This window comes from Aquila chrysaetos, chromosome 4 (assembly GCF_900496995.4).
Source record: "Aquila chrysaetos chrysaetos chromosome 4, bAquChr1.4, whole genome shotgun sequence".
Taxonomy (NCBI): domain Eukaryota; kingdom Metazoa; phylum Chordata; class Aves; order Accipitriformes; family Accipitridae; genus Aquila; species Aquila chrysaetos.
The window spans coordinates 51,672,109-51,698,772 of NC_044007.1; the positions used below are offsets into that span (position 1 = coordinate 51,672,109).

A 26,664-nucleotide genomic window follows, 5' to 3' on the forward strand; every position below is an offset into this window, starting at 1 on the left:
CACTTCTCCTCTTTCCCCTTCCATTATTTTCCGTACAACCTGTCTCTGCACCGACTCACAGTATGTTCAGCTGACACAAGGCCTGTTCTCATGCAACTTCCAGCCAAATATTTCAGACACTGGAGGTTTTTAGTAGCATCTAAAATGTTTAGTTACAAATAGTAACTGAAGGTAACTTCTGGGCAGAGATGATGTACAACAGAAATGTAGCTGCAGTATGTTTTATCAAAGAGAAGTCGTGAGGATCAATTGTTATGAATATTAAAGGTTTCCTCTTTGAAGCCCCTGGACACAGACAAAAGCTGGTTCCCTGCGTCCCAGGCAATATCAGCCAGACGTGACCATGAACTGCTGCCACTCTGCTGAGTGGTATCTGTGAAGTTTTCAGTTTTGTCTCCTCTGAATTACTAAAAGCATTTATGACTAAACTCCATTAGCTCCCATCGGTATGCTGAGGTTAGGCATAATAAGAGATAATTCTGCATATAGGATTGGTATGCCTCTACCATTCAAAGGATATGGAGTACTTATCTTTTATCAGGGCCCAAAAGGCATCACATGCTGTTGAGGTCTGTAATGAGGGCTAACTGGGTAGATTGGATTTATCATTAAATGAATATTATTCATGGAATGAAGGCAGAAGCCACCTTTAAACTGAAATATCAAAGGCAACTAAACCAACATAAGTGCTGTTATCCCTTCTTTAAAAGCTTCATAAAACACACAGTTCAGAGCTGGCAAGTACAGAACTGAAAGTACTGTTTGGCAAACATTTGGAAAAACAAATGTTGATTACTACTGTAAGCAGGGTTTTCATGCAAAACCAGCCACATCAATTACACAGCAAAATATATTAGGAAAAGCACAAAAGAACTGACACTGTTAGAAGTGATGCATTTTAAGCGACATTACAAATTTGACTTAGGTGCACCTTGAAAAGGCTCCTCTGATCTAACATTCACCTGATCTGTTGTGCTGTTGAGTTGTACCTACCTGTTTCAGGCCGAGACTGACAAGCAGATATGCGACCAGATAATGTTTCACCTCCAGGGTTAATATACCTCAGGATAATGCGAAATAAGTAGAGGTTTGATTTTTCCACATTCAAAGTTATCCTCACTTCATTCTGAAAAATGGAAGTTAATAAACAAAAACAGCCATAAAGTGCTGAACAGAGGAAGAGTTAGAAGCCATGCAAGCACCATACTAAAGTCCTACAAGAAAAACGCACATGCAGACAAGTATATACTGGATCGGCAACGCTGGTGTATGACAGAGGAAGACAGGCAAGCCTAGTGAGAAAATTAATTCACTTACAAGTATAATTAGTGCCAAAATGTTTTCCCTCAGCAACTGAGATCTTCCCTTTAGAGCTTTTTGAGCCCAGGCTGACATAGCGGAGGACTAGGTGGAAGAGCTTAGGGGAAGCCACAGTGATAGGCACAACCACCTCTGGCTGGGAAAAATAAAAAGAAAGGGAAAAAGGAGGAAAGGAAAGTATATTATTTGTTACTAGCACCCAGAGAAAGAAAAACCATTTGGCAAAGACAAACTCCATAACAGAAAAGAAAGGCTCAGGCAGCTTACAAAAGCATATAGAACAAAACCTCCTGTGAAATAAAACTCTTGTTGAATAACAGCTTACCCAGAAAGACACAGAATGGCTGAATTAACATGTGTGTTGATATTGCACCTTGACATATGGACAGTATTTTACTGTTATTCTCCCCTCCCATGCCATAAGGGAGGCGTACGGTATCGAGGGCTGTCTGTATTCCTGGCTTCCCAAGGAACAGGCCAGAGTCACTGATCCTAGTCTGAGATCACACGCAACACTCCACAGCATGCAGACGTCTCAGACCATCGCTGCAACAACTTCTACTCCTCCACCAGATCCCTCGGTTTCTTAAAATGCAACACCATGCATAACTCTCTTTGCCCTGGGCCTGAACGGACACCTCTGGAGCCATGCAGTTCTCGAGCCCGCAGGAGGCTGCATTCATACAACCCCCATTATTTAGTCTGCAGAGCAACAGGATCGGCAGAGACACGTTCAAAGGTTGGTGGTGGATTAGGAAAAAATAGGACTGGTGCAACCTCAAGGGTTTGGATTCCTTCTTCCCATCCAAAATCCTAAAGCTCCCCTCATAATCCAGCTCCCACCAGTTCACCCATCACAATCCACTCACTGTCCCTTTCCAAGATGCTTGCGGTACGGTGACCTCCCCACCACTGTGGTCCATTCTGCTTCCCCAAATGCACACAGGTTTTTTCTCTGTTCCATACATTTGAGAATGGACCACAAAGCCTCATTTTCTCTTACTCCTAAAAGCTACAATAAATGCAAGACTGCCAGCTCCCATATGCTGCTCTGAATGTATATTCCTCAATTCTGTCATCATCAACCCAGAGACCTCCACCTTCTTAATAGAAATGCAAAGCAGAAAGCAAAGACAGACATATGACAGATGGCAGGGCTGAGAGATCTACAGAGACTAGATAGCTAAGATCTAGGTGATTGCAGAAGGGCAGTGGACCGGAATGGAAAATACAGACAAGTAGGGGAAGGCTTTACAAGTGTTGTTTTAAATGGAGAAGGACAGCTTCTGAAGGATACTACATGGATAAGACAGGCATTGAGGGAACAGTTGAAAAATAGATACAAACAAAAAAGAGAAGGCAAAAGAAATAAAGAAACATGCTTCAGGAGATTTATCAAAATAGTTTCTAAGCTTTTATGGAAAATCTAGAAGACACAGTGAAGGGAGAGAAAGAAGAGATATGTGAGGAATGAGGAAGGAAGAGATGTCGGTCCCTGGCTTTAAGCAAAGGCAGGGAGTGGGGAGAAATTATTCTTTGAGCTCTGTCACAAACTTAGGCAACTCTGGCCAGTGCTTTAAAATCTGAGCCCGACTGTCAGCTTCTCAGCCAATAATGACACACCCATGTCGGCAGCATGACAGGGCACCAGTGACCTCCACTGAGGTCACACACAGTTTATTTATTTTGCATCAAAAATTTTTAATTGTTTTGAAATAGTTTCTGTTCACAAAAAGTTGTTACATTAGCCTTTTGTGTGGTAGATATGGTAACACTATTTGTTTTCTACAAAATAAATGTCAGGAGGATTATTTCAGGGTCCTGCAAGACACAGAAACGCTATGTCAAAATCAGGAAAGTTCCTTGAAATGAAGAACGTGAGACTATCATCTCAGTTACGCAAGGATCTAACTAAGGAGGGCCTGGAGCTGGCAATTACCTACATGAGTGAAAAGCTTTATCCAGGTAAGCAAAATAATGCACGCTTTTAGCAAGATTAGAGACTAAGCCCTTTCACTACCTCTTTACAAAATGCTACTGGATATGAAATGCAAAAAGCAGCTGAATTAGAAAGCAGAAGTTAAGAAATCACAGCTACTGGAGAGTTGCCTTCATTTGTGAATGTGGAATCGTTCTGAAGATCCAACAAATATGAGCTCTGGGATGAAAAAACCCCAAAAGAACAAAGAGGAAAGAGTGAAAAATGAAGAACAGAAAGGAAATCACTACGCTTGTGCAATGGTTATGTGCTTATGTCTCAGACTATAGAGATCCATTAGTCCTTGGACAAATTACAGAGGCTGGACACAACTATACTAGAGTACTACTTTTAAGAAGAGTGAGAAAATCCCATTTATTGCTCAAATCTACTGTTTTAAAATCCTGGTTCACTTGCTAGCAGTTCAGTCCAAAGTCAGACAGGTCCCTTCTCACACAGTTACATTATGGTGACTTTCTTCCTGTGATTTACTTATTCCCTCTGCTGTTGTTTAGTTTATTTGTAGATTGTCATGAGACTAAAATATATGTTGCCAATATGCTCCTGCTAACAGCTTCTTTTACTGAATCACACATTTTCCTGTTTGCTGTAATGTGAAGGTATCATTCCTAATAAAAGTTGGTGCCTTTCTCTTCTTTGCCCAATGTAAGCTGCAGGTGTAAGCAGAGGTCAGTGACAGCACTGTGACGGTACATGAAAATCTTATGGACACAGACTGCCACGGAATTGTGTAATTCAAATTATTTAGCCAAGCATCAGTCTTCTGCTGTTTCTGCTGTCCTTAGCATGACAAGAATTTCTGCACTTAGTATTATAGACTTTGAAGCTATTAGTTCTTTTCTTTACACGTATCGCAAAATGTGTATGTCTCACAAAAAAAACCTCAAAGAACATTTCTGAAGAACACATATTTGCACAAGCAATGACTAACTTATAAGAATACCAACACTCACTAATCCAAACCGCGATACAGTGCCAAAGGGTTCGGATTAGTGAGATCCTGTCCTTTTTCCTGGTTTCTCCATGACCTTGCACCCAAATAGCAGTACTATAGAGACATACATACCATACACCTATATTTTCACCCCAAAGCCTTGAGTGAAATACTAGCTTACTTGTATAGAGGACATCTGGGCATATCCTCTCCAACTGAAGCTAGGAAATTCCTGAGGATCATAGCCAAACCGAATTTCCCTTCCCTTGACAGTAGTACCATCTTCAATCTCAAACTTCATGTGGTGCAGATCAGGGAAAAAATAGTTTTTTTCAGGCCTTTCAAGGAGGGAAAAAAACAACAAAGCATTACCAGTCGCTGTATGGTCTCCATCTAAGAGCATAAAGCAGTGGGAGGGAGGTGACTTTCTGGTGACTGAGGAATCCTGACAGTAGCTAATAAATTCAAGACAGCTGATAAGATGGATGTAATGAGAATTCTCTTTCCAGAAGCTTTTACAGCTTACATACATTTTCTTATATAACTGTTGATAGATATATAGATACATATGCAATAGTATTGCAAAACAGGTATCGGTTATTTAAGGAAACAAGTTAAAAGATCTTATTAAAATAACAGAAGAAAACTGCCCAGCAAAATTAATATCAATAACTAATACAATTTATCAGCTTATTTATCAACAAATCCAGAACCTCACGTGAAAGGATAGCAAGGGACTTGTGGGCAGTTTCAAAAGAACTGTGCTGAAGCACGAGCTATCAGGAGCTACAGCCAGACTCACTCCCGACAGTCTGTCCCCACGACGTGCGCCCTGCACTGGCAGCCACCCGAAGGCTCGGCACACAGCGGGCTGAGGGATCCTCCAACATCACACCGGCAGCCTGTCACGCAAAGAGCAGAAGTCAAATATCTCATCAGAAAAAAAAGTGATAAAAGTTATCGGCAAACACACCGCGCTTCCGCTAATTAAACACTGTTAATGACTGGTTTCCTCCTTCCGGAGCCCTTCAGACTCCCCTCCCCTCAGACTCTTTCAAACACATGCTAACACACATGCATAAGCTGCAATTATTTCTGGCTTCCCCTGTTTGTAGTTGTTTTCTTTATTTCTCCTTGGAATGTGACAAAAGCCACTTTTTTAAAAAAATCACAAGTAATAAGCCATGCCACATTACTAAATGCAGGACTACAGTTTTGCAGAACAGCCATTCAAATGTTTTGCTAATAAGTCAGAATTTCTACAGCAATATCACAATGAATAATTATTAAACCCACCGCCCCAACCACCCCCCCCCAAAAACCCCAACTAACTTACAAAAATTGTCAGATGTTAATTTTTCAGAGTCTGGTATCCCAATATTTAATTTATCTAACAAAAATTGCACACAACAAGAACATATGTGTTCATATAACAGCATATGCGTATTTTTAACCAATACTGGACAACAATATTGAATGACTTTCTACAGGAGACAGGACTTGTGGCACAAGCTAAAGGACACCTCTAGTAACGAGGTATAATATATTGTACTATGGAACAAGTATGTCTAGGCTAAAAATTTCAAGCTGAATTAAAAGGTTGAAAGTTCCTAAACATGTATTTACATCGTAGTGTAAAAGCATCCTGTTTTCTCAGACATGTTAAGCACCTGTAATCTCACTGAAATCAAGGCTAATTAAAGTATTTGACACTTTTGTGAAACCAGATCCTTTTCACTAGCTCCTTGGTTTGCACATTAGGCATGAAAGCTTGCTTTGATACAGTAGCCATCACTTTTAACTTTGCACACATTAAATGATAGAAGTACTTCAGTGCTTTAAAAATAAATCTCTTGCATCAACCCTGGACAGGTGTAAGGCACACTGAAGTCAGCGAAAGTGCTTTCAATAATTTTAACAAACCTAAAGCTACAGTGTGGGGACAAAGAGGGGAGGGAACTGTTGAAGTAGCCCTACATCACTCAAAACACATGGCAGAGCAAGTATCCTTCAGAAGAAGGACCACTTTCTCCATATCACAGCTACATCTGACTCTCTTCAAAACACATTGAACCCTGGGCTAAAGCAATACATGAATATACCTGCAAAAAAAAAAAAAAATCAAGCTAGTATTTTTTGTAACTTTTTAAGTTTTTATTGCAGCAGCAGACCTTAGAAAACTGCTACACAGAACAGACAGCTACCACTCCTACAGGTAACGTTTGCAGGAACGTCAACCATCCCTGGCCCCAGAACTGGGGAGGAGGAGTGAGAGGAGGAATGACTCTCAGTTATCTTATTTGATAACAGCTTCAGCAGCGCCTCATGGGACCTCACTGCAGGGATTTGACAGAGAAGCCTCAGGCAAGTGGGGAAGGCGAGGTGAAGGACAATGAACTCAAAGAGTAACACCTTTCCTCACGTCAGCAAGCCACAAAATGGCTGGGAACCACAGTGGTAACATCTGCCTTGTTCCTTTCTCCCTTTGGAAGGCAAAGGAGGAATTACACGGGTTACGAGCGATTACAAGCAGTAGTGCAAAACTCTGTGCACGTGAGTTATTCAACAAATACATCTACATTTTAAAAGTCCAACCTAGGGAATTCTAAAGACTTTTGTGCTAAGTGCAAATGTGCTACTAGAGATGTCCTTTATTCATTTTACCTTGGCAGCCAAAATAATTCTTGTTTTCAAGAGCATAATAACCAGCTTCACAAGTGTCACAGGAATCTCCACAAACATTAGATTTGCAGTAACAATGCCCGTTTTCCTGTGAAGAAAACAATTTCATCAAAAATGTTTCACCACCTTTTCCAGAACTTTAATCTTTCAATACTTAGAATTCCCTCTAATTCTAAAGAGGAAAAACATTCTAATCTCAACAAAAAATATGATCAGGACATAACTTCTGTCATTTATTGTCTTCAATGAACAGACTAGAAAATACATAAACTCAAGATGATGAAAAATTCTCAGAACTTTTATACATCCCTAGGGTGTATAAAACTTCTGTATAAAATTGCTTCTTTGCTGTATAAAACCAGCCACTTTATGTGCAAAAGCAATAATCAGTTCTAAGATTTCTACCTTACCAAATGTTACAACAATTCATCTTTACAAAAATCAGTTTCATTAATGTATTTCTTTTAATTTCACTTTACCTGCTGACATTCTCCGACCCCACTTAGAGTTCCACTCACATCACACTGGCATGCTGCACAGATGAAAAAAAGACAGTCTGCATTTCGTCTTTTCAAGATACTTTACAGGAAAAAAAACCCACCACCCTGAATCTGCAATTTTGAATCATAGTGCCACAAGGTGGATTTTACTCTGCAAGGTTCAAGAATAGCAGACGGATACTAGCACAAGTTGAGAAGGAAAAGTAAAGGAGAAAGAGTAAGGACTTCTGTGTATGTGTGATTTACTGGTGTGTTTTGAAGTGTTCTAACTTGTGTTTAACACAAACAGTCTTGAGTTTCGATTTACAATTGTTTTCTTTCTTAGAAACATTCAGACAATTGATTCAAAACTGTGTCTCGCAGCCTGACTGGCACCTTCTATTCTGCAGTGCTACTTTGGGACCAGTTCAACTCTCCATATGAAATATAAATGAAGCAAATATGCAGGAAGGAGCTATGCTGACCTAGAGGTTTGGTGAAACCCAGTATTGACTCTGTGACTGAAGGCAGAGAAGATGAATTACATGAAAGGTGCAGTAATTAATCTTTGAGGAGATGTTTAGACTGTATAGTATTTAGAGATTTAGAGTCAAAGATGTAATGATGTAGGTATCAGCTCTAAGGCTACTCATCCTTTCTAGGTGGCTGCTGTGGTGGAACCTGTTGGAAAGGACATAGCTGGGGAGAAAAATACCTTAAAAGTTTTTTTATCTTTATCCTTTATTAAAAAGGATATTATCTGTCTGAAAAACACACACTCGCTGTTAGCAAACATTGAAAATTGCAAACAGATTGGTATTATATAGACATAAACTGTAACAGATTTGTCACACCCTGAGGCCCCAAGAAGGCTTTTCACTCCTCTGCAAGATAGGAGATGATAATAAATGAAAAAGCACCTTTTTCTCAAAACAATGAGCCAAATTCTGGTTTCAGTGTTAAGGGCAGAAAACCGGTCCCACTCCAGTAAAATTGCCATAGGGCCATATGAAGTACACACCATTGTAATTCAGAGCACACCTTGGTCCAGCACTAGCAAACACTCATGAGATCATGGTCTAATTTCTAAAAGTAACTGCTGGTATCATGGGTAATTTGGTGTTACAATTAAGTAGCATTAAAAACATGCTGTTAACAAGAGTTGTGAAAGTCACTGAGCACTGAAGATGGCGACAGCGAACAAAGATGACTTTCAAGAGAATTTAACACATTCTGTAAGCCAAAGAAATATGTCATGAAGCCGTACCTGTACATCCCTCAGGGTTTTCTTTGGCCAGCTTCCAGTACAATGGTTTGCATTTACTGCAGGTAGGACCTTCAACGTGCTGAAGACATTGACAATAGCCCTAATGACAGAAAAGAGTTAATATGGGTTCATCTGTTTCATAAAAAACACTGCTCTTTAGTACTAAGAAAAAACTAATACTATTAACAGCTCAGGCAGGTTACTGACTTTTACAGATGCATAGAAACTGAGGCTGATTCAGACTTCTTAGATTGTTCTGTCTCACACTATCAGCACAGGATTTTTCCACCCTGCGTATTTTTTCCATACCTAGTTTATTCTAAATGTCCCAATGGATGTACTTTCCAATTCTTTTATAGCCTTATTAGAACTGCTCTAAAGTATTAACTGTTTTGCAAAAAGTTTAAAAAACAAATTTCCTTTAAAATAATAATTAATTTTCATACTTACTCTTTCCTTTACTGGTGGAAGACACACATAGCTGTATACATGAGCCTAAATAGATACCTCTTCCATCTGTCAGACTTACCCTCTAGGTCTTTGCTACACATTTAGCAATGACTGTGATTTCTGATAATATGCTACTACTAATAACCATCACTGTATTAATAACAATAATAGTGGAATAGCAACAGTTACAAAGAGATAATAATTTTTTCAAGAATACTTTGATGCTGAAATGGCCTGTTGCAACCCAGAACCAGAAAGTCTTTGAGACTTGCATAGGCTTATATGCATATCTGCATGTATATATTAGTGCTCCAGCACACCAAGACGACATAAACAGTATGCATAGTCTATATATAAAAGATAAAAAACCCCCACCTTCAACAGCTAATTGCACTGGTATGATCAAAGAACAAAACACAAAGTTTGTTTCCACTCTTACTCTGCAAATACGCTTGTGCAATTCTTTCACAGTCTAAGAGCAGGCTTCAGGACTTGAGCAATGAAGTGAATGTGTTCAGCAAAGGCACATGAATTATTAACACGTACCATTAGCTGCAGCAGTAGAATACTTACGGAATGAGAACCAACGCTACCTGAAGGGTCACATTCACTGTTGACACCTTTATGAAATTAAAAAATAAACACATTGAAAGATCTTTTGAAAACAGAGCTGCGGAATGTAGTAGTACAGAAGTACAATGCAGCAGGTATGAGTACGAAAGGGCTATTTAATACAGTTACCTTGGAGGAAGTCAAACACTTTAAACTTCAAGACCAGCAGAAGCCTTTAATAGTGATTTTTCAAATGTGTGTTTAGCCCAGTTTAGACTATGCGAAGGTTTGGTACACAAAGTAGTCACTTGGAAAACTATAGCACTAACCTACAGAACTGAGAGATGTTTTCTTAAAGTTCCTGTGCCATCATCTAAAAAAGGTTTTAATCTTATAGTTCACTTCATGAAATAACATACAGAATGACAAATAAGCTCATCTAATATGTGCTCCTGGTGTGTCCCTCCCTCCCCATGCTTCAGGGCGTTTCTATAGAAGTTTGCACACAGCAGAGTGCCCTGGAGAACCCTGCAATAGAAACGGGGGTGATCCAAATCAGAATGGAGGATTTTTCCCTCAGAAACGTTACCTTTGCAGTAGGGGAAACTGTCAGCTGCAGAAAGGCATCTGTCGCACTGTTGCCCCGTGACGCCCGTTTGACACTCGCACTGCCCCGACGTGGGATCACACGTGCCGTGCTGGGAACCGTCGGGAGAGCAGCGGCAAGCTACGTAACAACAAACATAGACAGCGGTGGGAGGGTTCACCCTGTAGGTACCAAGCAACAACCTTCCAAAACTTTAGTACTGTAGAGGTTTTGAATACTATTTGTCTAGAGTGTCCTTCACTTTTCTTTCCAATAAATAGCTCACAAGGTCCTCCTATAACTCGCAGGGTCCTCACCCCTGCTTGGAACCTATGAGTTTCAGGTGACCTGTACCATCTTGACATTGTTTTCTTTGTTCTTGACAGAAACAGGTAGGATTATCTGGAACCGTAATAAATCTCTCTTCCTCAACTTCTTTGTCCCATCCTAAGAGCAGGCTTGGTTTTGGCTTTCTGATTTCTTGATCTTCTTATGGTTACAGAAAGCACAGGGCAAATTCTGTAATTAGACCCGCACTTAAAAATATGATGGCAAAATACAGAATATAAAATTGTATGCCCATCACACCTTTAGATGTAAGGGCAAAGGAAGCCAGAAGCAAGCTTTGAAATACACCATGCAACAGTCTTACTGCTTCAGATTCCTGCGTAAGGTCTCAGTTGTGCAATGATTTACGTACACAGGGTAAATAAGAATAATGCCACAAAAAAACCAATGCTGCTGCAGCCCAGGGGACTAATCTTTGCTCTGATAGAGTCTAAGGGTGAAATGGTTAATGACAATTATTTTAGTAAAGTAGTAGCCAGTTTCCTAAAGAGAGAGAACAAACCTGTCAGATTATTTTTTGCTGTGGTTGTGGTGATTAGTAATGGCAGAATTCTGAGGATACATTCCTTCTTTAGCACTAATAATCTTTTGATTTCTAGGAAAGAGCAGTCCTGTTTATGATGATCAAGTAGCTTGCTGATTTTAGTGATAGAGAGCAGGTTTCCCTCTGCTTCATGTGAAAAACCTACACGCATTCTGAGCCTAATCAACTGATCCACATGGGCAGGAAAAATTGTTGATATGATGGAAGATTTGCAGAGTCAAGCCCTTGTAGACTAGGATTGATGCTGTAACGTTGGCACATGTCAAGAGCACACACTAATGTACTTAAAAGTTTACAGGACAGTGTACCAAATATTAGAAGCCCAAACCAGTTGAAACATAGCTTATGTTCTGTAAGTTGAGTGAGCCAGAACACATAAAGGTAAATTCCCATTGCACAGCCTAAGCTTTAGATTCCATATTTTAAAAGAGAGATACAAGTGCACCAAGGCCAAACATTGCCATGCTCACATTAATCCAACTAGCACAGGAACAGCGGTGATGAGCCAGGGAGGACTACCAGAGTGTGTGCCTGCCAGGAAGCCTGGCCACTGCCTGGATCTTCAGTGTCACTGTCGCCAGCTTTGGATGGAACAGAACTATCATGGTTACATAGATAGTTTTACATGGAAATATAGTTGAGAAAGTTTATTTTCTTCTGTATTGCAGAAATAAGAAGTGAACCCCAGTAAAAGGAGCAAAGGCATTTACTCACGCAAGCAGCTGGGATAGCTGTAATAACCTGGAGCGCACTGGTCACATCTAAGTCCAGCATAGTTGCTACGGCACAGACACTGACCTCTAGGACCACATGTATTCTCCACTGAGCCAACAGCATCACAGTTACATTCTGCATAGAGAAAAATAAATAATAATTATCCTGACAGATACATGTCTCAACCAGCAGTTATTTAAAACAGAATTTGCCAAAAAAGTTACCTTTGAATGTAAAGCAATCATGAGGAAACCAGATGAACCATAATTTTACCACCAAAAATAATTATCCTGAAATAGACGCTTATACTGTAATTGCATCCTCAACCATTGATAATCAGGTTCTTACTGCAATTCTATAACGTACAGTTTAGAGATTTAGTTTGATGCCTCGGAAAACACATGTGTAAGGGACAGAAATCCATCTTACGATGGAAAGAACGTCACATGAGAGAAGTACTTAACATCTTTAAAAAACAACCTCTGAGAAACAGCATCTACAAAGCTAGGCTAGGTCTAATGGCTAACAACACGCTTATTAGTAACGATGCACAAGCACAAGTTCATGGTGCACAAATAAATGATGCACAAGGTAAAAACTGCTGACATCTTAATTTCACAAGCTGGCAAGCAGTGAATTGCAGGAATCTGCATGTAATACATAAGGCACGTTGTGAGACTATAACAAAAGCTATTGTCAGACTATAACAACAAAATTCTCTTGGAGTTATCACTATTTTATGCTAACAGCTCTATCACAGATAAGACGTGCTATTTTATTGAAACAATGCTGGATGTTACACAGGGTTACACTTTATAGGTACATGAATGGGAGCCCATCTGGGAATCCCAGCTGCCCAAGGTACAAGCCAAAGTGTTGCAGTTAATCACTTGGATTTTATGACTGACAGAAATGGCTGACCGACAGAAATATAAAACAAACACTGTCTTTCCGTTCCATGTTCATGTTCCCGGTTACCCCTTTCGGTTCCTCTTTCTGCTGCAGCCAAGGACATCTGACTTTGCTGTGTTTACTTCAAAGATGCCTGGAAAGATGCAGGGCTTGCTAGGAAGTTAGTATAAGAGAAATACAAATACTGAAGCTTCCAAAAACATCACCTACATTAGAGTCCACCCCCAGCTGAGCATTATATTGCATTCTCTCCTCATTTTAATAATACTGATTTGTTTAAAAGCTTTATTTTGATATCACTCCTATTGAATAAAGCTTCTATTGAGTTCAATAAAGCAAGACTCATTTCTAGCTGCAGCAGCCAAAAAGTTATAGATCTACCTTCCTTCTGAAGATGACAACTCCCAACAGGAGTTGCAGGCTGGGCTGCTCACTTTCCACCACAGTTTGCAGCATGATACATTAGTTTAAGTTTAAACCTGTGGCAGCTTATTTTAACAGAACAAGTTGTGAACTGCAGCAGTTTTGAGTAATCCCACTGACTGTGTTTTCAATTCTTTTTATCTGTCTTTTACAATTTCTTTTTGCATGGTCTTTTAAGCTCTTATGTCTCTTTTCAGCTTTTGGTGTTGAAAGTTCAAACGTATTCAATATGGGTTCGATTTGCTTTAATATTGCTACCTGATCAAGTTCTAAGAAAAAAAAAATATGGTTAGAGTATTTTAAAACCACTGAACAGCATGTACCAACACAGAATCCTGATTTTATGTTTCTCATTAAAAAGTGTTCATCTACTCCAGACCATAAAACACAGTCACGTGGTATTTCTTTATTCCACCCATTGTGTTTGGTAACACAACATAATATATCTTTGCAAGGGCATAAAGGAGTCTGCTGTCTATTCCTAGGATGTAAACAAGTACATAAGCCCAAAAGGAAAAGGACTGCTATAGCCAACAACCAAAAATAATGAGAGAGAAGAAAGTAAATCATAACGTTCTATATGAATCTTGCTAAGCTGTACAGGAAAGTATATACTAGAACTCAGCAATACCCTATATTCTTTCTCACTGTAAAAGTCACTAAGGATTAAGGGCCTCTCTCTCACTCACTGCAAAGGCAGACGAAACCTAGGAGCCAGATCGGACTTGATGGATTCCTCATACACACCCAAAACCATTATGATATTCAAGGTTATACTTCATCAGTGCTGATCAATTTTCCTCTCTTGTAAAAGGCAGGCTAGTCCTTGATGGCAGGTACACTGGTGAAGCCCTGTGGAGATCATTTATGTTTCATGATTACATGAACAGAGGTTGGCTCTGCGCCTGTTGTACGATCTTAAAGTGAGTGAGAAATGACTGTGAAGGGCAAAATAGGAGCTTCTCATTTTCAGATTTACAGGACACACCTTTTACAAGGTACCAGAAAAAGACCCTCTGCTAAAGTAAATTAGTGCTTCGCAGCTCCACTATGCCAGTTCCTTAGCAGTCAAGCATGCTCTGTTGCTGTAGTCTCCATGTGACAACAGCTTTCAGATCCTTTGGTTATTAGTAAGACAGCTGTGCTGACTGAGGCTATATCAAACCATCTGACCATGCAAAAAAAAGCCTGTCAGAAAAAGACTATATAACTCTTCCCTACTATGGAAACACGCCTGGAGTTAGTGCTTGGAGAATGAGAACGTATGAGGATTTCACTGTTGAGAACAAGAGTCCCTTGCTCATTTATTGCTGTGAACATTGCTTCAGCCACTGCAAAAAGGGTATCTGAAAAGCACTCCAGTCTGCCTGTTCAGGGTCCTCTTTGACGCTGTACATGCGATCGGCAGCCTTACCTGGACAGGCAGGGAAAGAGTGGTGGCCAGGCTGACAGCTGTCACACTGAAGTCCAGCCACCCCGGAGCGACAAAGACACATCCCGAGAAAATCGCAGACTTCAGGCTGGGTACCCGCCACATTACATTCGCACACTGCAAATGAGAAAAGACATTTCAGAGGCAGCCTCTGCACAGGCTATCTTCTTTTATCTTTCTTCAAATAAAAAATAAATTTTAAAAAAAAAAAGAAGAGAAAAAGCAACTCCCTGATGCTTAACGGGACCCAAATCCTCCCATCAGATTTGACTCATAACAGCTTTTATTGATTGCCCACATCAGTAATAATTCAGTATTGAGAGAGACATTAATGGAAGAGCAAAAGAGTCTGGCTACTGGGTCCGGTCAGTGTTGCAGCGCTACACTTAGCCTGTCCCCACTCAGAGTCTGATTTATCGATGCCAAGTGGTATGCCAGCTATTGAAAGTAGTTCCATCCTTTTTTAAGACTAAAATGAAACAATTTATGGTTTTGAATTACAATCTCAGGTGGGAGGCTTTAATAAAATGCCTAAAAAGACAGTGCAGAGATGGTTAATGAAGTTTAAAACCAGTCAGTTTTCTAGTATTGATTAGAAAGGGCAGCTTGGCGCATCAAAGTGAGGTTGCAAATTCAAACACAAATATTTTTCTTTAAAAACAAGGATAAGTAATAGAAATGTTCCCAAAGGTATTCTAAATTTCATCATTGTTACTAAATCCAACTCCAAACTGGAGTCTGACAGCTACATCACACAGCAGATGGCAATCAAGAAAACAGGGGCATTTTTAAATAGAAATCTCCCCTCATCACATTTTTCTTCTTCTTTGATTTCTGTGAGTTTTGGGAGACACCCTTATGAACACATCTCCGTGGCAAAAGAATTTCATCCCTCAGTACAAAACTTGGGTCTGTATTTTGGATACACTTGCTGAAACGGAATGTTTGGCTTACCCTGGCAGAAGGGGTAATGAAAATACCCAGGTGCACAGGTATCACAGGAAAACCCCTGAAATCCAGTTCGGCATCTGCACTGTCCAGTATTTACATCGCAGTCACCGCCCAGCACTCCTGCACCGTGGCACTGGCATGCTGAAGAGCACATTTGTAAAGAAAACATTTGTGGCATTACAATCTTAAAGTTCCTGTTTCACTTGGAAGCTGAAGGCTGGCATTTACGCCAGAGCGCAGGCTCCAAGCATCAAAGAAACTACAGCACTTACACAGACACTGGGGGCCAAAATACCCTGGTTTGCAGCCATCTTCTAGTTACAAAAGGAAAGGAAAATAAAGAAAGGAACAAAGTTAGTGCATAAAATCATGCAACTCCTCGTATTTTTGCAGAGAAAAACAGATCAGTGGTTAGTAATTATTACTCTTGAACCGACGAAATTATTTGTATGACCCTTACACGCAAAACTCATTTAAAAAAATAATAATCTGTAATAGAGCTTAGTCTGCCAGCGCAAATTTACAACTTCTACAGACATAGAAGCTTCCACTTAGAGGCAGCTGCCTTTCTTATGCCTTCAGACTCAGATGCTACTCATTGAAAACATAAATAGCTCAAGATCTGTTTTCTCCTGTTCATTTTTATTCATTTTACTTTGGAGTTTTCTTTTTTCTTCTTTTTAAAAATATATGATAGAAGGGGATATACGACAGAGCACACCCAGAGGTCTGCCAGGGCAATTATTTTGGATGCTGGACGAAGGAGATAAGTGGTACAGGAGACTGAGGCTTTGTGGGCTGTAACGGCAACTGCAGACACTTTCAAGAAAACAATTGGGACTTGTAAATGCATACGTGGATTTGTACTGTCTGCTTATATCTAAGTGTCTGCTACATTCACAGACGAAAACACTTTTTCATTTTCATAAACTCCAGTTCTATTAAAGCTATTAGAAATAAAGGGGAAGAATGTTGATTTTAGGATATGAAAAAGGTTTCGAGTTTTTTTTTAAGTTATTAATCCTGAAGTATGTATGTGGTTATGCACTAGCTGTGATGATGTCTCCATTCTGCAGTATAATAATATATACTAAAAAATGTAAGCCCACTGAGGGAATAATTGTATGGATTTCAGGCAGCTTTGCAGTGGGCTAAATAAGAAATATGTAGCTCGCTCAGAAATCAAAGTCCTTCACTGCCAAGGGCAATGTACAATTTGCCAGGTGCAAGAGGACAGTCCAGAAGCAGAGGCCAGTTAGCCTTAAGGAAGAGATTTACACCGCAATGCAGCTGACAAGTTGTACATGTCAGAAAGTCTTGATGGATATGTTCATAAGAGCACCAAACAAGATGGTCAGCCTCTTCTGCAGATGTTTGCCGGAGGCTGGTCAAATTTATTTTGATCCATAACTCTTCCTGAAACTAGCCTACTAAACTGTTTAATACGAACATGACAGTAAAATGAACTTCTGGCAAGAACAAAAGCTCTCTGAAAGACAAATACCAACAGTGGCAAAATTACTAGATGAATCTCCATGAAAGAGCAGGCACCACCAAAACAGCAAACAATAGCAACATGGGGAAAAACAGTGAAATGGGGGGGGGGGGGGGGGGGAGGAAACCACCAAGAACTTGCCGATTATGTCACCAGCCATAGCATCTCTTGGATTGGGAGAAGTAAAAGGATATACAGGAATACCTTTAAAACAAAAGAAACAGCGAAGTGTATTTGAAACAGACACATTTATTTCATTATGACAAACGATGAAGTCATCTCCTGTCAATACAGAGAGCATGATATTCACATGACTCTAGTAACCAACTTTGGCTTAGTTTTCTTTCAGTTAGGAACAGGATAAGAAACATTTTACTTTTGATCTCCAATACAGGTACAGACATCCCTTCTCAAAAGAACAGTATGAAAGGCCAGACACCATTTGGAAATGCTACCAGGTTGCTTCCCTGCTCCCTACCCTTCTGTACAGAAAGCTTTCTCATGCTAGATGGTGTTATGAGAGCTATCTAGGGAGCTCTGTATTTATTTCACATTTTCCGCTTCCAGCTGAAGCTCCATCTCCTGCTATTTAGCATTATCACTCGCTGCCTGAACTGCCAGAATTCATGACGTGTATGGTACATCTTAGGAGCTTTTTATCTGAGAAGCTTTCCAAAGTTGATGAGCTACAAACATCAGTGGGACGTAGAACAAGGTCCACCTGAACTGAACTTACTTAAAAATGTTGGATTACAAACAAGAGGACACATGAGGTGTCATAATCTAGAATGTACTGTACAGAGAGGATTTATTCTAACACAGCCACTGAATTCAAACAACATTCAATTGTTTACAGTTTTTTTCCTTTGTTTTGTATTATTTCCTTCTTCCATTTTTATCATGGTACTTCTCTTTTAGTCAGACCTCAAATCTTGCCCCAGAACAACACCTGTTTTATCAACTGTCAGAAACACACTTCTCCTGAGGGTACAAATCATCCCACCGATGCATTTTTAGAATCCGATCATGGAGCTTTTATGCAGCAAACACAATCCTGATGTTGCATTTTCTGCCCAGGTATTTTATATATAATTTGTTTATGGGGAAAGCATTTAATTTTCTGAATTCCCAGCACTTAATTTTAATCTCCTTATTTTAAAGTAAAAATCTAATTTTCAATTAATCAATTGCATTAGATAAATGGAAGCACTCAGCAGTTCTGTGTCACATCTTTTTTTCTAATGTGTTTATTTTCTTTGGATTTACAAACAGCTTTCCTTCAACCACTTCTTCAAAAATCTGAAAAAAACTGGAACCCTTCCTTCAACCACATATCTGCACCTACCCACAGTCCAGCAAAAAGAAGAGAGCGTAGCTGAGAGCCTTAAGCTCTGCCAGGAGGACCTTTCCAACATTACGCAGGCACTATTTTAGAATTACTTTTATTTATTTTAGAATAATTTTTATTTATTGTAGAATCCTCTGCAAGCCCACAAGCTTTGTTTATCAGGGATGCAAGTTCCAAATCCTAGGAGGTGTCAAGGAGAACACATAACCATTTTCTCCCCTCTCTCTCACTACAGTCATGTTCCATTTCCCAGTCCAAGTGGTCTTTATGCCTAAAGACCCTGAGATATGTTTAAACAATTTGTCCAGGGCTTTAGAACTGAAATTCATGACTTACGGAGAGATAGGCGGTAGCCTCTCTGAAGATGTCTTAAATTAACTCAGAATTGTGAGAATGCAGCACAATCTATTTGATTTTCAAGGAAACATTGTTTTGTAAAGTAAACAAGACTCTCTTCAGTATTATGACAATTGATTTATGAGAACATGTAAACATGTGAAGCTGAAATGCCAGATGTTTTAACCAAGTGTCATGAAAACAGCTAATTCTTTAATGAGTATTTAAAATAAAGGAAGAGAGTCATTTTTATTTGCATACTTACGGACACAAAATGGATAATCATAGAATCCATCAGCACAGCGTTCACAGTTTTCTCCCTGGAAATTCTGCTTACAGAAACAGCGGCCAGACCCTTCCTCACAGCCCTCTGCACGCCCCGAGTTACAGCTGCAGGCTAAGTAAGTATCAGCAATTAGGCGCTTTTTGGAAAATAGTTAATTTGCCTTTTACAGCAGTGTACAATGGCATTATAATAGCATCACATTCGCAGTTGTGTATGTCTCATTATTTAAAGAATTAACATTTGCATACTGTCTCATATTTTCCAAGTACTCTATATCACCAATTAATATTTGTGATATCCCTTAGAAGTAAGACCTATATTATTTTCTTAGAGTCTTTAATTTTTTTAAATTCAGAAAGCTGCATGTTATTACTCCACAGCACTGCAGTAACTATCTTTTCTGTGGCTTCTGCTCATCTCTCTCCGAGGTCTAGGCTAAATACCACGCTCCATCCACCTTCCCTTACACGCCACGTGCAACATTAGGGCAGCACGCCACAGCTCTGTTGACTTTCTATTCATTTCAATACTCAAATACAGCAAACCATAGTTTCCTCCTACCTGTCAGAAGGCTCCTTCAGCCTGTGTGTAATCCAACTCTTATCTCTTGCCTATACTTAGGTCTTCCTTTTTAAATGTTGTATTAGTAATTATCCTATTGCATTATTTATTAGATGTTAGGTTCAGCATTGCATAAAGTAGGAGTAGTGAACCTCGTGACCTTTTGAGCTATAGAATAAAATTTTTACGTGACCAAGAGCCAAAGGATATCTCACATGTACATCAGAGAGCTAAGAGAAGCAAGGTCATGGGGGTAGGAGATGAGAGTGGCTTCCTAGAACTCATGCCAGCTCACTGTGGGGTGTGTAGCAGCACCCCAGGCTTACGTGACCCTATCTCCTCAGCAGCCTTTTCTGCCTTACTTCCTCCTATTGTCCTGCTGCTGGTCTGAAGCTTTAGGCTCATATGACACATAAGTTAAGAAGGGTGTAAAAGGTTCTACAGCAACACAGAAAGTCACTTGCAGTTGCTCTCCAACATCTTTTGGCCACTCTTTCATTTTTCCTCCCCAAAAGAGGCATCCCATGCCCTGATTATAGCAAAAAAAAACCCCAAGCCACTACCATGAGAAGATGCTTAATGGAGAAGGACTCACGTATACAGCCATCAGGAGCTCTCGCTGGAACACCATAAGGACGATAGTAACCTCCTGCACACTTCTCACAGTTAATACCAGCTGTGTTATGCTGTGCAAAATAAAACAAAAGGAGAATATGAGATAAAAAGGGGAACTTGGAAGAATTAACATACAATAACATCCTTTACACTGTTTCTATAGGATCAGCACAGGAAAAAATTAGAATATGACTGCAATAAAGACAGCATTCATCATTTGCTGTTCTTTAACCACCTGTTCTGTACAGATTTCTTTATCATTATATTCTCACATAAAACAGATGAATTTTATCTTTAAAGCATGATAAAAAAGAGCTGTTTTAACAAAAAAAATATTAAATCTAGGAAAAAAATTGTTTTCACTATCACATGATATTTATCTCTTTCTATACTATTTTCTTATCATAACGTATACACTGTTCAAGCAACTGCATCATTCATTTCTCCTCATACTATATATTGCTTTTCTGAATACCCTATGTCTAAGATCAGCAACATCAAAATAAACTAAAACCTGATCAGTCAGGTCAGCACAAAGCAGACCTTCCATTAGAAAACTACATGTCTCTGTAGACGTGTGTTTTAGGCACTTATTAAAAATATCATAAGTAACTTGAACTACAGCAAAAATATATAACTCCCCTGTGAACACAGTCCTGAGTGTATTTCAACTCGTGCAGCAAAGCTCTGCCCTGCAGCGGTGCAGCAGGAGCATGCAGCAGCGGTGGCATGTACCAGTTGAGTAAATCACAGTCACGATGCATCCTGGCGAGCTTGCAGTCTCTTGAGCAGGGAACTGGAGAGGGAACCTTTGTCCTGGAGCAACCAAAGCAGCTTCCCCCAGCTCCCACTCACTGTTTAGTTCCTCCTTAGGGAGTGTTGCAATTCAGGGCTGAGCAGGGACCCAGCATTTAACGGAAGGACTGGTGGGGCAGTTCATGAGCAGGGCACCCAGGACGCTGCTGGGGCTGCTGCTTGTGGTTGGCGCTCTCAGTTTGCGCAGCAGTTTTGGGTTCTGCTTCCAGCTCTGCCAGGAGCCTCCTTAGCATCTTCAGATCTGAGCTACTGCTGGGAAAGGCTGATGCTAGATCAGGGAGGGTGATGCTCACATCGCACAGCGGACGGAGACACAGCGTTTTTTGCAGCACTTAGCATGGCAGGAGAACAGAGGGGCCCAGCATCTCTGCTCAAGGCTGTGTAGGGCTACTTGGACATTGCGCAGCGATGGTCTCAACACATTGCAGGGCATATTCTTCAGAGACTACTGGTGCTAACTCCTGTGGCACATTCGAGTCTCCACCCCAGACAGCTCCAGGAGGTGGATGCCACTGTCCAGGTCTGGGGCTATAGAGAGTGCCTGGGCCTCTCCCTGGGGCTTGGGGCAGGGGATGAACCTGTGCGGAGCTTGAGGGTAAGGGTCAGAGGACAGACCAGCACAGCTGATATTGCAGTAGGTGTCTGTTACCTGAGCAAGAAGGCAAATGAAGCCTTCATTAGGGAACCAGACAAAGCTTTGGTACTCATGGATGACTTTAACCACCTGAGAAGGGCAATGCAGCTGGGTGCAAGCAATCCAGAAGTTATTTCGAATGTATCAAAGACAATTTCTGGATGTAGAGGTTCATGAACCAGTTAGGGGAGATGCTCCGTTCAAACTGACACCCTCTAACAAGGAAGAACATGTGGAGGTTGAGGGCAGCCTTGGCTGCAGTGACCCCAAGACTGTGGATTTTAAGCTGCTGAGACAAGTAAGCGAGACAAATAGCAGAATTAGAGTCCTGGGCTTCCGAAAAGCGTATTTTGGCTTGTTCAGGTATCTGCTTGGCAAGATCCTGTGTGAAACTGCCCTGGAGGGGAAAGTGGACCAGGAGACCTATTTGATTCTCACGGGCAGCCTCCTTAGAACAAGAACAGTTCTTTCCAATGTGCCGAAAGTCAAGCAAGTATGGCAGAAGGCCAGCACAGATAAATACAGAGCTCCCGATTCATCTCAAACTCAAAAAGAATGTACATGGAAGGTGGAAGCAGGGACAGGCTACTTGGTGGCAATACAAAGACATTGCCCGCACATGTAGGAGTGGAGTTAGGAAAGCCAAAGCTTAGCTAGAGTTAAAACTAGCAAGGGAAGTGAAGTGCAAGAAGACAGGTTTCTAGGAGTACCTCAGCAGCAAAAGAAAAGCTAATGGGAGTAGGGGCCCATTGCTCAGTGGGGAAGGAGATCCAGTGAGCAAATCATCTTAGAACACACGAAGGACAGGAAGGTAATTGGACGTATTCAACGTAAATTTACCTAGGGCAAAGTATGCCAAATCAACCTCATTGATCTCTGTGGTAAGATGACTGGTGCTGTGGACAAGGGGCAGGCAGAGCCACCAAGATGGTGAGGGACTGAAGCACATGACATCCAAGAAGAGGGTGAGACAGCTGTGTCTCTTCAGCATTAAGAAGAAAAGGGAGAACTTACTGCCATGTACAACTGCCTGATCAGAGGATACAGAAGGGATGGAGCCGGACTCTTCTCAGAGGTGCACAGCAATTGGATGAGAGGAAACAGGCACAGATTGGAACATGGAAAATTCCAATTAGGTATTAGGGAAAAAAATTTATCATGAAGGTGGTCAAACACTGAAACAGGTTGCCATGAGTGGTTGTGGAATCTCCGCCCTTGGAGGTGTTCAAGACTTGACTGGACAAGTCCCTGAGCAGCGTGATCTAATTAGACCTGCTCTGAGTAGGGGGTTGGACTATGTGATTTCCAGAGCTCCCTTATTATCAGACTCTAAAGAAACTGAATCTATCTTTGTATGCAACATTTCAATTCTATCACTTCTTCGTTCAGGCATCCATTCCTAACACTTTTTTCCCTGACACAAACAGAAAAAGTAAATTAAAATCCATATGCTTTATCCATTAAAAAAATGCTATGACTAGATTTACGGTAAACTCATTTAATCCAGCATAACTTCCACAAAATTAGGTTACAAACAATTAATATCAGTCATATAACCAGGACTCATAGATTTAGATTAATTTTGCTCTTTTCTATCCTGGAAGCAATACAAGAGAAATGTTCTTTCATGAACAAAGAGCTGACAGGAAGGACCAACATGATAAATCTTACCAGACTTCATGAACAAAGTTCTGCACAAAAATGTAAATTCGAAGACAAAGAACATTTCTTCTACTCATGCTAGTAAAAATAACTCTACTCTCTTCTGACTGCCTTTTGGACACTATCTGATTATATTGTGGCAATAAGATGGAAAACATACCCTATAAATGTTACTGGATATTTCCTTTCTTTTTTTTGTTCCTTAAATACAGCTATATTTTTAAATGTACAGCATGGTACTATATAAATCATGATGCATAGGTTTCATAGGAACATAAGCTTGATGATAACTTTCCCTCTGAATTACATTCTGGTCAGCTGCTTGTCATCATACTTCAGATGACTTGACAACAAAAGGAAGACAGACTTCCAAATAAGTCTGGCTGTATTGAACCCTGAGATCACTGAACCAATGAATAATTCAGGTTGTAAGGGACGTCAGGAGGTCGGGTGGTTCACTCCCACTCAAAGCAGAGATAAGTCCAAGATTAGATCAAGTTGATCAGAGCCTTGTGTGATCTTTCCTGATAGTAATTAGCCAGAGTAGAACAAAAGTTACTCAGGATGAGAGACATTCTTTCTCTTTCCAAGAACACGTTATCCATTTATGACAGATACAGTGTAAAGTCTCTGATTCCAAACATACATTTGTTGATTCAATCCCACCGAGCCTGTAAGACAGTTATGGGGCTGGAGCATGTGACATGTAAGGAGAAACTGAGGGAATGGCTTTGGCTGGCTTGGAGAGGAGATGTTCAAGGAGGGTAGAGGTGTCTAGTGGTAGTTTTCCTCTACCTAAGAGTGGGTCACACAGAAGACAGAGCCAACTCTTCTCAGACATGCACAGCAAAAGGACAAATGCCAACTGTCACGAGTTGCAATTGGGGAAATTCCTACTGAACAGTAACAAAAATCTCTTTACCATGAGAGCAATTAAGTGCTGTAAAAGATTACCCAGAGTCTGTGTAATCTGCATCCTCGGAAGTTTTCAAAACTCAGCTGGACATTTCTCAGTGCAACCTGACATAGCTTTGCATCTAGCCTTGGTCTGAGAGGAGCACCAGTCTAGCTGACTTCCAAAAGTCCCTTCTATGATTCTGTGCTTTTTCAATACCTATAAGCTTCCTTCTTGGTATAGCCTATGCCCTCCTTCTGCCGATGAGGGAGAACCCTCTGTGTTTTGCTGCAGTAAGGAACCAGCTGGCCTGAGCTGGAATTTAATTTGGTTACTTTTACTTCCTTCTGTTAGGCAGGGTACCGGCAGAGTTTGTAATAACAGGAAGGGGAATTTCTGTAGTTGATTTAATTGTTGCATTGTGTGGCTTTATTTGAATCACACAGGACCGAGCGTAAATACAATTTATATGTATCTTTTATACGTTAACAAGCAATGTTGTACAATGTAAATTATTTTCAGACACCTTTTTTCCTGCTTTGAGTACAAGTAACACCACCAGAGAAATGGAGCTATCTAGACTGATCAGCCTCCAAACTATTAGTGTGGACACAGTCCCATTTCAGCAGCCCTTCTTCAAATATCACTTATTTAAACTGACCAAAATGACCTTTTTACCTGGCAATTAATGCAGACTCCTCCACCTTCATAATGCCCATGGATGTTTAAGCTTTCTCGACGGTGATCAACATCAGCATCATAGTAGCAATCAGTGGCATGTCCATGGCAATTGCAGGCTAAAAAAGTAATATTGCAAGTCAGCTTTCTTTATAATGCTGGAATTCAGCAATGTAGCAGAGGTGAAAAAGAAGCTGAGATTTTTTTATGTATACATACACTCAGGTATGTTTGAGTATGCTCAAATGCACATATTTACCTATCAACAACTGGATTTTCATACTAGAAACATGGTAAGATCATGTAGACATGAAGAAAACATGCTGCTAGGTTTATCAGTGGAGGCAACAGTTGTACCATCTCAAAACTATATATTTATGCATAAATGCAGAACTAGGAAGCTCCAGAAGAATAGTCTCAGCAGTTTTTAAAAATTATCAAAAACATGTTCAAATGCTTACTCTATTTTTCCACGTCTAAAAAATATACCTGGGCTGAAGCTGTATGCACTAAATCTTTATTTAAAATAAACAATTATATATAAGATATACACATTTGAATAAAAAGACCTACACCAAAGAACTCTCATACTCAGCTGTAGATACAGATATACCAGCAAACTTGGCTATACATTTAGCCAACTGCTGTCTTCTGAATGGAGAAGTTTTAAGTACAAGTTCATTCTATTTCCTGAGAATTGTGGATTCAAAAAGAAGTATGGTATTAAGAACAATAATACCATGACCAATAATAATAATAATAATAATATATATAATATTATTATTATTATCTAGAAAAAGATAGAATTAGGTGACTGAGATAACTCATTCCCCAGCGTACGGTTGTTTATAGTCTCAGCTGTGGTAAATTTTACTTTAGGTGGTTTGTGGTTAGCTCCTTTCCTTTTCCCTTCTGTTAAGCCAAACAAAGGTAACAGCTGAATGCACAGTGGCTCTGAATCCATCTCTCTACATACATGTTCTGCTACACTTTTAGCTCCTTCTGACAGATGTTAATATTGCAGTGCTCAGAAGAGATTGAGAGATACCTGTGAGGCTTTGCCTGCAGGCACATCAGCCTCTCAGATGCCTCAGCCTAGGAAGTTCACCTATTGAAAACATCTGAGATACATCCACTGATATATCCACCCGTGGCCTTGTACACGCATCAGCTGGCTTCACCAATATCCTTACATCAAGGTGTGAGACCTAAATCCTGAAAAGCCTTTGCTGTTTTACCTGTGGCAAAAAGGCCTCGCAATATAAATCCCAGAGCCAGCCCAACATTTGTGCCTTGCTTGCAGAAGAGAATTAACCTGAAAAATAGCTCCGCACTTTGAATAGTTCCTGCAAATACAGTTTGAGTAAAGGGTGATGGATTTACCCAGAAAATAATTTATCTAATTTCCTATAGATCAGTTACGTGTATCTCATCTTAGTTAAAACTAATCTCTTCCCATCGGACACGTAAAGCTCTGCCTGTCTTCACTGAAATCTTCTAGAACAATAATATAATTCTGAGTAGGAACCAACCATAATAGCAAGCAAACAGAATAAATCAAAGGGCAGGGCCATGGTTTTGCCATAAACTCATTCTATGTCCTTTTTTTTCTGATCTGAACTTCTTTCCTCACTGGAGAGGAACAACGGGAATTTTTTGAAAGAATGCAGGAAGCAAAAAAGGCTTCCCCAAGCATATGGGTGCTAGGTGAGCTTTTAATTACAGATGTTCCAGCACTCCATGGA

General features: G+C 40.2%; 1 protein-coding gene across 3 annotated transcripts in view; it reads right to left on the reverse strand.

Annotated features, from left to right (window-relative positions):
• The window catches only part of LAMA3 (laminin subunit alpha 3), a 122,088-nt gene that overhangs the window by 67,575 nt on the left and 27,849 nt on the right, over positions 1 to 26,664 (reverse strand). For 2 of the 3 annotated variants that reach the window (XR_005932228.1, XM_030012312.1), the window contains exons 8-23: positions 24,920 to 25,038; positions 20,215 to 20,305; positions 19,038 to 19,169; positions 17,230 to 17,292; positions 15,866 to 15,907; positions 15,597 to 15,734; positions 14,625 to 14,759; positions 11,876 to 12,010; positions 10,273 to 10,410; positions 9,705 to 9,751; positions 8,682 to 8,781; positions 7,415 to 7,467; positions 6,918 to 7,023; positions 5,056 to 5,155; positions 4,435 to 4,591; positions 994 to 1,126 (exon numbers count right to left, since the gene is read on the reverse strand). Coding sequence is in view for 2 of the 3 variants with exons in the window: in XM_030012312.1 (XP_029868172.1) it covers positions 994 to 1,126; positions 4,435 to 4,591; positions 5,056 to 5,155; positions 6,918 to 7,023; positions 7,415 to 7,467; positions 8,682 to 8,781; positions 9,705 to 9,751; positions 10,273 to 10,410; positions 11,876 to 12,010; positions 14,625 to 14,759; positions 15,597 to 15,734; positions 15,866 to 15,907; positions 17,230 to 17,292; positions 19,038 to 19,169; positions 20,215 to 20,305; positions 24,920 to 25,038 (1,689 nt within the window). In the remaining variant the exon portion in view is untranslated. The remainder of the gene's footprint in view (positions 1 to 993; positions 1,127 to 4,434; positions 4,592 to 5,055; positions 5,156 to 6,917; positions 7,024 to 7,414; positions 7,468 to 8,681; positions 8,782 to 9,704; positions 9,752 to 10,272; positions 10,411 to 11,875; positions 12,011 to 14,624; positions 14,760 to 15,596; positions 15,735 to 15,865; positions 15,908 to 17,229; positions 17,293 to 19,037; positions 19,170 to 20,214; positions 20,306 to 24,919; positions 25,039 to 26,664) is intronic. The other variant, XM_041123125.1, reaches the window with a different exon arrangement.